Raw genomic sequence first — 12,303 nt, 5'->3', positions numbered from 1 at the left:
TTATGCCAAGCTAACCCTTGACATAACAATTATTCGATGTTTGAAATTCACTAATTCGAGATAAGAGGGAGTTGTTCGGATAGTTAACACCCTTCACTTCTAACCCTAAAACTGTGAGTTTAAGTCACGTCATCAATAGATCAGTTAAAAGGTGGAAGCTCCTAAAAGGAGTAAAAGAAAAAACTCACTAATTCGACTTATTCAAATTCGAGTTGCATAGAACTCACAAAAGGGAGACCAAAATCATACTATGCAAGATTGTGATGCGATTATACTAATTACACTAACACATTGCATAGGCTCATTTAAGGGACAAACACTCCTTATTAGGAGTTTTTTCATTCATAAAACTCAAAACTGAGATATTTGATTAAGAATAAGAAAATTTTGACTCCGTCTATCTCACCGCACCTTTTTAATACTTATTATTACAATATATTATATGTTTTTTTATAAGAGAATTTTGACTCCGTCTATCTCACCACACCTTTTTAATACTTATTATTACAGTATATTATATGTTTTTTTATAATAATATTTTACTTTTTCAGCAAAATTGTACTAGAGGATCTCATCCTATAGAGTAAAAAATACAACAATATATCTTTTCACTTCATCAAAATTAGAAAAAAAAAATAAGAAAATAAGGAAAGGAACTCCATTAACAATATAAGTATATATTTGCATATTCATCAAAGTTATACATTAATAAAAAAATGTCATTCCTACCTTAATCAACTGATTCACAATTTAAATTTTCATAAAACTAATAAGAATAGATGAATATAACACTCACATATGACACAATTATATCAACTTGTTATTGAAAAAGTTATCGTCCAAGCCCATGATACGTATTGCTTGCTTTGGCCCAACAAATCTTACGAATTTATTCATTGGATTACGATGTTATAAAACTCGTCCAAAAATGTGCATACCGTGTGAACTCTTGTTATGCCTCGTAAAGTCTTTCACCTTTTTCTTTCATTCTGAAATGGAATTCTCCTAAAATGTCATGTGCATATATCCTTCTTCAAAAGCGCTTACCAGCTAAACTAGAAGTTTGCAAGTCCTTCTCCATGAGCGCTATAAAAAATAAAATCTATGAAAAGACTAATTTACAAAAAGAATATTCAGAAAGAGAAAAAAAAATGTTAAATTCTCTTTTTTCATTGTATCTTAAATTGTTAAGAATGAACATAAAGGAACTAAGAACAAAAAGAAAAAAAAAAGATAAAAAATAAATAAAAATATCAATGATGTATTTTATTTTGAATTGGATTTGAAGAACTTCTAGGTTTTCTTCTTAAATCATTTTTCAAAGCTTTTTTCTCTTTCACTTTGCCAATATTTGTAGAAATTGACTTGAAAGAAACCATTAATCTTCTTGAATATTGGGATTTTATTTCTTCAAGAATTAATGTGTCTTCAAATGAAAAAGACCTAGAATAAACCATGATGAATGAATGAGAGAAAAATAAAATTAAAGTAAGAAGAAATAATGTTCTATGACTATTTTCCATTGTGTGGAGAACTTTAATTTCAAATGAAAAATGGAGAAGTATATTTGGTTTTTTATAAAAAGGAAAGAGGAATCCATTCTTGATATATAGTTATGTTATGGCTTGTGATTAATCTGACAAAACATGTGTAAATGGATAAAATAAAAGAAAAAAATGATAGTAATATTTAAAGGATATAGTCTATAGTTTTTAAGATTCACACCGAAAAGTCTCACTTTGAAAAAAGGAAATACATTAGAAGATTAATGGAGAAAGAAGAAAAAAAGATCTCTGGGATACAATAAGTGAATGTTGAAGTTTGTACAAATAACGTGCATTGATCACTTTTCGATTCTGTCTAAAGAAAATAACTATTGCATAATTTGCCTTTCAAATGAACTACTCTTTAATTTTTACTCTTTATAATTGAACTAGGACTCCTGCTCAAAACCAAATTGGAATCGATAATCCGAACCGAAAAAAAGTTATTGGTTTATCAATAATGAGTTATTGGTTTAATAGTTTTAATAACGGTTTAGATTTTTTTTGTTATCGGGTTATCGGTTCTTAACGGTTTGAGGTTTTTTCTTAACGGGTTAACCGATAACCCGTTAGTAAATTAAATAATTATATTTATACCATTTTGTATATAAAGTCCTTGACTTAGAGTTTGGTTTCCTACTTTTATTTCTGGTTGTTTCAAACTCTTGGTTATTCTACAATGTAAAAGTGTTGCTTTTGAGCAAGATGTAATTTGTGAACTCATGTGCATGATTCATTTGGTTTGCCACGTTATTTCTAAGTGATTTTCAATGTTTTCTTTTTGTGTAAAATCTTAACGGTTAAGCCGACAACCGAACCGATAACGATCAATAACCGATAAACCAATAACTGACAATATCTTAATGATTCTATAACAGTTTATCATCTATACAAACCGATTAACTTCAAAACCAAACCGAACTGAACCAACCGATACGCATCCCTAAATTGAACTTATGCCTAGAGGGGCATAAGTTCGTTAAAAACTGAAATCATGTCCAGATGTAGCTTATGAAATATATGATACAAAAACTGAAATCATGTCCAGATGTAGCTTATGAAATATATGATACAAAAATATAAATATATATCGGAACAAAACTTTAAGACCACCACATGAATATAGGGGCAAAAATGTAAATGACCCCATGGAAGCAACAAAACATGTGAGACCTCATTTGACTAATATTAAGTAGATCTCTTCGATTCAAATCATTTTTTTCTAATTTTTAAGACTATATATTATATAAAAGAACATGTTCATGTGACTTTTCACAAGATACCAAATTAGTCCACTTTCCTATGTGTACTTTTTCTTGTATTATATTTTAAGCATTTGAATCTAAGGTTTTTCAGGATCAAACAAGCACAGCTAAGGTTAGTTGGGAAAGAAATTAGGATGCATGCTTTTAAACAGTAATAATATAATATGAAACTATGTTGTTCGAATTTTTCAAAAATATCAACGAGTACGTGTTGAATCTTCCTTAAAATAGTGTATTTATTTGAAGAATTCGACATGAGTGTATCAACATTTTTGTAAAGTCCAAGCAACTTAAATATACAGTCAGACTTGATCAACAATCGATTTATGTAACAAACTTTGACTATAATAAATAAAGGCAAACAAGATGAGGATGCTCAGATAGATGTATGAATATACCAGAAAAGATAGGAATAAGAACGAAATTATACAAGATAATTAGGTGGAAATGGTCTCTGTGTCGAACAACACGAGTGAAGCAAGATTGAAATAATTAGGACATGTTAAGAGGACGTGCATGGATGTACGATTAAGAATGTGTAAGAGGTTGACTATATCAGGTTTTTAGAGAGGTAAATGTAGGTCGAAGAAGAATGAGGGAGGTAATTAGACAATACATGACACATCTTCAGCTTACTAAGGATAAAATCTTAGATACAAAGGTATATAAATCGAAGATTAATGTATATAGAACTTAGAAATGTAATAGATAACCAAGTGTTGTCGTACTTTTATGTGGGAAACACATGTTTCTAGTCTCCTCGGCTCATCTTGTCCTTATTTATTAGTTTTAGTTAGTATTCACATAGTATCTTTTTCTTTTTTTTGAAATAGCACATAGTATCTTTTTCTTCTATTTTTACTACTACTTGTTACTTCTTTTGCATTATTCATCTTGCTATTTTGTTATCATTATAATTTCATTCATCTTAATTTGATTCGATCATATCTTGTTGAATGAATTGATATATTGTTTTATGTTGTATTTCTTAGTCAATTTCTTCCTACTTGGACAACGACAAAAAAATATTGCAATCCATCATAAGTAAGACAAATATATAGAAACGGAGAAAATGCTTGAGGTAAATAGAGGAAACTGAAATAGAAGGGCAAATCGATCAATTTAACTTTTAAATATTCTTTAAAAAACATTTATTTAAAAAAAATACTTCAAATATAACTAGGATGAATCAGTTTAGTCTTATATGCAAAAAATACCTATAAATCATTATATCATTAATTACTCATACAGTATCATTGTATTGTTAATTAACTAGTATTCGTACCTGTGCGATGCACGGTTATTAAAAAAAATTTAGTTATATAAAATTATTATCTTATCTATTTGTTTTGATAAACTGTAACTATGATTTTCCTTTCCATGCAATATATGTCAATTATAAAATTTTCACTAAATAAATTATGCTTTGATTTTTCTAGTTTGCGTACATCCTACCCTCTTTAAATTCCACTTATAAAACTACACTAGATATGTTGTTGTTATAAGCTTATACTATAACATGTAAAGCTTTGTTGTTTGTAGTAGCGGTATTAACAATCGAAATATGATCGAAAGAAAAAGTCTCAATTTGTTGGAAAATTTAGGTTACAACAATAAATTTAGTTTCCTAATTGTGAAACGTTTAAATACTGGAATGTATCCAAATTATATTATTATAGCATACACATTTTGTGAAATGACATGTTTGCATATAACAACTAAATAAAATCTAAACGTCAAATATTGATATAGGTTTGTAACAACCACTCACACTAAAATAGGCACAAAAAGAAGTTCGAAATGATGTTGTTATAGAAAGATTTTACCAGAGAGAGAACAATTTTTTAAGTACGATAACCAATCAGTTCAAATCATGAATCCATCTCTGCACTTAATGCATAAAGTGCATGTAGGTATAACGGAGCTCTTCCAATCTCTAATGAAGGAGATCCGCAACTTGAATAAGACACAAGAATCGAGACCATCTCTACTCCTTTCTAGGTTTGTAATGTCACAATCACGACCTATTGATCTTCACTTCTAAGACACACGAGAATCGAGACCTCTCTACTCCTTTCTAAGTTTGTAATGTCACAATCGCGACCTATTGATCTTCACTTCTAATACACATGAGAATCAAGACCATCTCTACTCCTTTCTAAGTTTGTAATGTCACAACTGCGACCTATTGATCTTCACTTCTAAGACACACGAGAATCGAGAAAATCTCTACTCCTTTTTAGGTTTGTAATGTCACAATCCCGACCTATTGATCTTCATTTCTAAGACACACGAGAATCGAGACCATCTCTACTCCTTTTTAGGTTTGTAATGTCACAATCTCGACCTATTGATCTTCACTTCTAAGACACGAGAATCAAGACCATCTCTACTCCTTTCTAGGTTTGTAATGTCACAATCGCGACCTATTGATCTTCACTTCAAAGACACACGAGAATCGAGACCATCTCTACTCCTTTCTAGGTTTGTAATGTCACAATCGCGACCTATTGATCTTCACTTCTAAGACATGAGAATCGAGACCATCTCTACTCCTTTCTAGGTTTGTAATGTCACAATCGCGACCTATTGATCTTCACTTCTAGTACTTTTCAATGAGTTCAAATCTACCTTCACGAATAAGAAATAAAAGGCCTATAAGTAGATCATCGAGCTTGTGACTCTATCTCTCTATCTTTCGATCGATACACAGTTTCTTACGCGATGCCTTTCAAGAGGAAATGGTTGATCAATGCTCAAAGCAAACAAGCTAATTGAATTTATATTGGTATGGAACTCGCGAAAAAATGCATTTCTCCAACACAAAATACGTGTGGAAATGCTACAAACCCACCTCCATCCTTACCCGCACCCCACCCTCTGAAAAAAGGCGATATAAAAAGAGAATAGCTATACCTTTTACACATTACTACAAGAACTTTAAGCTAAAATGTCTAATGCATATACAAGTTAATATCTTGTATTATATAGTAGAAAGAATTTATGAGGAACAAGAAAGCATGCCTACACCGGGACGATAAGCCCAAGCTGGAGGCAAGCGCGCATACTTCTCCATGCCAGGTTGTTCGTCAAATGGACGTTGCATAACTTTCAGTAGTCGTCGGATCTCCCCAAAATCTTCTTGTTCAGCTGCATCTATTGCACTTTGGCATAAATAGTTTCTAAGGATGTACTTTGGATTTACAGAATTCATCGATGCCTTTCTCTCATCATCCGATACACCACTAGTAGAGAGCTGTAGAGTAGAATAGTGACTAGTTAAGCATCTTGCACGCAAGAAAAAACTACAGAGAAGGAGAAGGGGTGGAGCCAGATAGGGCCAAGGTTTCATCCAAGCCCCCTTCGGCAGAAAATTATATTGTTTATGCGTTGTTGCAATTTGTCATTCGAACAAAATAACAAATTGTAAACAACAGAGATGGTTTCATGCCGGAATTATCATCGTCAACACAACAATTAAAAATACAATCACATCACAGTTGCAACAAAATGAAGTTATGTATGTACTTTAAGCTAGTACTTACATCCCACTTCTTTCCCTTTTTTCTCTTTTTCTTTTTCCTCGTTTTTATTTTTATGTTTTTACACTATGGAGAGGCCGGGTGGATCTAGGATGGGTTCGGTAGTTACCAGTTTCAAAAAAAAGTTCAACTATACCTATTTGGCTTGAACTAAAACAAAACTGAAATGTATACGTATAAGATCAAACTTATTCCAGATCCACCGATTATAGCTCATGTAAGGTCGGGAAGGGCAGGGACGTGGGGTGGTGGTGGTGGTGCAGAGATACTGAAGCCCTGAAAATACATAGATTTGCAGATGAAGTGAATTATCTTCTGGGAGAGTAATTATTTGACCTTTCTACCAACAGCAGCCCGTGTCTAAGGGGAACAGTGCAGGTGAGCAGGGGCGGAGCCAGAGGGGTGCAAGGGGGATCCATTGAATCCCCTTCGTTGAAAAATTACACTAATCTAGAACCTTTTTTTTAATCCCCTTGATTTCCCGACTCCGCCACTGCAGGTGAGCAAATATCTTCCACACAAATTATGAGAGCACCATGAAAATAGTCTAAAAGCAAGGGCCTTCATAGCATCGCTTGACCCTTAGTTATTAGTGAACAAGTTATGAAATGGGATTTAACTTGCAAAGATGATATGACTTTACGATGCACTACGAGTCTACGACTGAGCTCAAGAAGAAGATGACTCCTAATTCAAAGAAAAAAAGATAATTGTACATACCTCCTGTATGTAGGATTTCACCCAGCTTGTCCAAGCTTCCTTGCGCTCCTGACCAATATCCAATAGAGCAGCTTTCAGAGGAATTAGTAACTGGTTATCTGGAATTGTAGGATCGGCTTTGATGTTTGATAGTAATCGGAAGAAGTTTGTGTAATCAACTTTATCGACAGCCATATTCTTAAGTAGTTCACCAATCATGTGTTTATTGTACTTGACCAAACCAAGCTTTTTGGTCATGATAGCTTGATAGTCATCCATAAATTTGATTCCATACCTAAAAAAGTGGATAGATGAAACGTCACTCAACAGTATAAAGATGAAGACCAGCAACGGAAAGAATACACTCCAGCAAATGGTAGTATTTTTCGTCACCTCTCCATGGCATAATTTGCCTCCTTATCATTTAGCAACTGTGCAGTAGACAGAGTAGTAGCAAACTGAGCAACATTCCATAAACCTATATCCGGCTGATTCGCAAAGCAATATCTTCTGCCAGGTAGATCAGTGGTATTTGGTGTGAAACTGGGATCAAATGCGTCTAAAAATCCGAAAGGGCCATAATCAATGGTGAGGCCTAACACACTCATGTTATCAGTATTCATCACTCCGTGTGTGAAACCAACACCTTGCCACCTCGCAATCGTGGAAGCAGTCCGCTCGGCAACTTCCACTGCCCATGCTGAAAAAATGAACCCATACATTAACGCATGTGAGAAAAGTAATTGTCAAAATATACAAATAAAAATATTTTTTCTTCAGTTCCATAACAAAAATGCACAATAAATAGCACAGAATGTAATGAAAATGAAGTTAGAACTATGTTACAAGAATACATGTAAACTCCAAGTCCATTTTTCCCGGTGTCAGATGAACTAAAAATACTTACAAACAGAAATTACAACATATGATTCTTTTCTCTTCTAAGACCAAAGGTAGCATCTTATTACGACAATAGGCACTTCCTTTCCTACAACAACATACCCAGTGTAGTCCCACAAGCGGGGACTGGGGAGGTTAGAGTGTACTGTTTCCAATAGACCCTCAGCTCAAGGAAAAGCATTTCAAAGGACATTCTACCCCTCCCAGACCCCAATGTTAAATTTCTGGAGTCTAGAACTTTGCTTGGTACTGTATTAATCTGGACGGTGGAGCTCTAGTAGATCATCACAAAGACCACACAAATGACCAGCAAAAAATTGTATTATCCTCCTTCATGTAGAGATGGAAGGATCAAGAAGTCCACTGGCAGAAACAGGTAAAAATGAGGAGGTCATTAAGACTTTGCTGACAAAGGAAATACTGAGACAAGTACTATCCAGAAGAGGCAATTACTATCACTGACATTTAGCACATAAACAATCCATCCGTACATCCACTTCAAGATAATCAATATTACCGCATTGTATGGAGACCAAAAAGTAGAATCTTTTAATGACAATAAAGTCCTTCCTTTTCTTGACACTAAGTGTTTTAAATTCTGAAAGTAGAAGTTTTCCTCAAACTAACCACCAGATGGATGTTAGAAGCCTGACAGATCACTACCAAGCCAGTACTAATGGTTGGTAAAACACATTATATTATATACCTTCCACTTAGACATGGGAGGACAAAAAGGACCACTAGCAGAGGCATATAAAAACATTAAGAGTCATGCTGACAACTGGAATGTTGAGACAAGGACTACTCATCAAGAGGCAATACCATCACTCTCTTTGGCCACACCCAATTCAGCATAAAAAAGGAGAACAGATTCCGCACAGGCATAAACAATCCACTTCAAGAAAACCAATATATTACCTGCATATTTGTTTGAAGTTAAATCCACAACCGAATCATCTTCCTCACCTGTGCTGAATGATATGCTTTCGCTCTTACTCATGTTCTCTAGATGGGGGAAGTGATGTCTAATTGTGTAATCTGCTAAAGTACGCACAATCTCAAGGTCCTCTTTACCCCTAAAGGCATGTAGTTGGTAAGAGCCAAAGCGAAGAAAGGATTCAGCAACTCTGCAGACAATGGCACCAGGCTCATCCTTTGGATTCCCGCTGCATGAATATGAATATAGTCATGCATAGAAAGAACAAAAACCAGACTTGACTGGATAAAAAAACAGCTTAATCCTATAACATGGCTCCCTATACATACTCCAAGTATACAGTGAAGATACTTTATAGGTGGATAGGTGGTTTTCCACCAATTTTAACGAATAGATTGCTAGTAACCTTGCTGATTAAATGTCACAAAAACTATAAAAGAGTAACATACTCATAAAACATGTCCCTGCTGACATCTTTTCCCGTCATTACAAGACAGAGTGCTCTTGTAGTTGGGATTCCAAGACTATGCATTGCTTCGCTGCAGAGGAACTCCCGGATACTACTCCGAAGAACTGCAAGACCATCAGCAAAACGGCTATATGGGGTCTTCCCCGCACCCTTTAGCTGCAGCTCCCATCTTTCAGACTTTGAATTCAAAACCTCTCCAAGAGTTATTGCTCGACCATCACCTAGCTGACCAGCCCACATCCCAAACTGATGTCCTCCATAGTTCTGGGCATAAGGCACACTGCAGAAGCAAATTCAACTTAACATGCTGTCAGACTACTAAAAGTTTAAGCAGATCCAAACTAGAGAAGTAACACTTACGCCCCGACTAAAGGTGATGCCCCTGAGAACAGAAGTGGAAAATCAGGCCTCTCAAATCTGAAAGGTTAAAAGAACTCAGCGTCACTTCCATCACAATACATTAGAAAGGACAATCTTCAGCAAGCATTAAAACCTCACTCTTTAGGATCCAACTCAAGTAACTCAGCTACTGATTCTGACCACACAACGAGCTGAGGATTCTCTACCTCAACAGAAGGCAACATTTTCGTATAGCACGCATGCAATACCTACATAAGTACAATAATTGACTCCAATAAATAACTTGCAACATAATTCTACACCTCAAGGCAACAATATCAACGTCATCTCATCATCTTCAAAGTCAAAGGGAACTGCAGCCCTTACTAAATATGTAAAACCAGGATTTCAATTTTCTTGCTATGCAGACACTACTAGCAGAAGATTCACCTTTCTCATTTAGCTAGGAGCCATGAAACAAGTCTATTCTTTTTCTTTTCTAGAAAGGTTGTAAACCATTCCAATATTTCCAAATGGGAATTGATTCACCGAACTTACCTAGTACCCGAAACGTGGAATTGAAGAAAGGGAACCTCAACTAAAACTAATTTTAATCTATCAAGACAATTGGTGGGAACACAACTTCTACACATTAAAACTGAAAGGGACTGCAGCACTTATTACAAATATACAACATCAACATTTCGACTTTTTTGCTTTGTGACCAAAGAAATTGTCTCATAAACTATCAGAAGATAAAGTGATGAACCCTTTCCACAAGTAAGAGCATTAGAAGTCCCAACTTGATTTGATACAAACCAGGGATACCCACACCCAAAATCTAGCTGTTAAGGTGGGAGAGCCCAAAGCTGTATAAGCTGCACATCAGCTCGCCATCTAACCGATATGGGACTCAAGTCCCATACCTTGCAATAGGATCATAACAAACCACCACGCTCCGCATCCATCGTCCTCGACAACTCCACACTAGGTAGCTTTCACTCTACCACAACTCCGGCAGGCACGAAGGGTGGTGGGTGGCTTTGATACCATTGATACTACCCAGGGAAAACCACACCCCAAAAGCTAGCTATTAAGGTGGGAGAGGCTAAGGCTATATAAGATCCACATCAGCCCCCATTTAACCCATGTGAGACTCAAGTCCTATACCTTACAATAGGATCATAACACAGACTCAAAATCAGTGAAGAATTCATGAAATTCCAACTATTCAATTCAAAACAACCAATTCGATAAAGATCACAAATTTAATAAAAACCCAATTTTAATTCAACAGAAAAAATACATCTGTTCTTCGATCAGTAGGCAGATCACAAACAAAAGTATGATGGTAGGAAAGTATGAATAATAATACTGATAAGGGAACTAGACAACGCTTGACCTTCTAACATAAACCTCGACCTCCATATCTAGTTCTCGGTAAGCTACACGAGTATCATTCATGTCTAATCAACTCTTCCCAAGACTTCTCTAGCCTACCTCTACCTCTCCTTATACCCACTCTAGCCAACATCTCACACCTCGGACATTTTTGCATCTTCTCCTCATACGCCCAAAGCATCTCACCCTCGCATCCCTCATCTTGCCCACCACAGAGGCCACTCCTACCTCACCCCAACTTGAAATCACACTCCTCGAAATCAGTGAACAATTCATGAAATTCCAACTATTCAATTTACAACAGCAATCCAATAAAGATCATAAATTCAACCAAAACTCAATCTCAATACAACACAAAAAAATACAAATACTAACAAGAAACAGAAAAGGGGAATAAAAAAAAAACCTCTCTTGGAATGGTATCTGTTCTTGGATCAGCAGGCAGTTCACGAACAAAAGAATGATCCCAATTGAGCTCTTCAAGTTTCAACATACGTTTACTGTTACTTCCATCATTTCCCAAACTCTGCTTCTTCAATTTGTCAGCAACTGAATCAACCGTCACAGCAGCTGATTCCATTGACGGTGAAGAAGAAAACAACGCACGGCGGCGATTGGGATGAATTGGGTATGTAAAGGAGTTCTTTGGGTGATGAAAAAAATTGGGTCGAAGAGATTTGGAGAAGAGAAGAGCGGTAGATGAAGAAGAAGTATGAGAGAGTGAAACTGATATTCTGGAAAGTATTTGCATACTTGTTTGTATGTTTTAAATTTAATGGGGACTGAAATGAAATAGTACTAAAGTATGTTTTATTATTTTGAGAAAATTGAAACTTTGGTCTCTCAACTTGTTAAAAATACACTTTGTCCCTATTTAAGTTTTAAATTGAAGTATTTATTTGTTCTGAATAGATTTTAAATTTTATGAATAATTTTCGACTTTTCGTCTACACTTTGTGCATAACTGCAAACTATCACTACTAACCACCTTTGTAATCACAGTCGTTGTCAACCATGACCACCATCGTCAACTATCCGCCACCATACCAATCATTTATGTCATCACAATTACCATAGATGGCAACAACTATTGTCAGTCGCTATTATATTTACCTCCTCCATCATTATAATTATATTCATTGTCGCGATCATCACCACCATCATTATCAATCACTAGCGCTATTACGGTCAATTCCTACTAGCAACT

At 35.2% G+C, this 12,303-nt stretch overlaps 3 protein-coding genes across 3 annotated transcripts in view; 1 reads left to right on the top strand and 2 right to left on the bottom strand.

The window, feature by feature from the left end:
* LOC125837436 (delta(12)-fatty-acid desaturase FAD2-like) overlaps positions 1-5,688 on the bottom strand; it is a 62,495-nt gene extending 56,807 nt beyond the window's left edge. Inside the window, exon 1 of the mRNA XM_049516559.1 lies at positions 5,678-5,688. The gene's annotated coding sequence lies outside the window, so the exon portion shown is untranslated. The remainder of the gene's footprint in view (positions 1-5,677) is intronic.
* LOC125837490 (linoleate 13S-lipoxygenase 2-1, chloroplastic-like) overlaps positions 1-12,303 on the top strand; it is a 116,460-nt gene that overhangs the window by 64,635 nt on the left and 39,522 nt on the right. The window lies entirely within an intron of this gene.
* LOC125837402 (uncharacterized) lies at positions 5,559-11,820 on the bottom strand. Its single transcript, XM_049516538.1, has 8 exons — positions 11,503-11,820; positions 9,855-9,964; positions 9,717-9,773; positions 9,337-9,636; positions 8,869-9,116; positions 7,444-7,750; positions 7,072-7,345; positions 5,559-6,065 (listed from the first exon to the last, which is right to left on the bottom strand). The coding sequence occupies exons 1-8, from the start codon at positions 11,674-11,676 to the stop codon at positions 5,811-5,813; spliced, it is 1,725 nt and encodes a 574-aa protein (XP_049372495.1). The 5' UTR covers positions 11,677-11,820; the 3' UTR covers positions 5,559-5,810.

The sequence above is a fragment of the Solanum verrucosum genome, unplaced genomic scaffold, assembly GCF_900185275.1.
Source record: "Solanum verrucosum unplaced genomic scaffold, falcon-dt-bn FXZP01000284.1, whole genome shotgun sequence".
Classification (NCBI taxonomy): Eukaryota; Viridiplantae; Streptophyta; class Magnoliopsida; order Solanales; family Solanaceae; genus Solanum; species Solanum verrucosum.
The sequence above is the reverse complement of the archived record's forward strand: the minus strand, read 5'-3'. Positions and strand labels throughout refer to the sequence as shown.

Coding starts and splice junctions, on each gene's coding strand:
- LOC125837402 (XM_049516538.1), bottom strand. CDS start 11,676: ATGGAATCAGCTGCTGTGACGGTTGATTCAGTTGCTGACAAATTGAAG. Junction 9,774..9,854: donor CTTGAGTTGGATCCTAAAGA/GTGAGGTTTTAA, acceptor TTAACCTTTCAG/ATTTGAGAGGCCTGATTTTC. Junction 9,637..9,716: donor GCATCACCTTTAGTCGGGGC/GTAAGTGTTACT, acceptor TTGCTTCTGCAG/TGTGCCTTATGCCCAGAACT.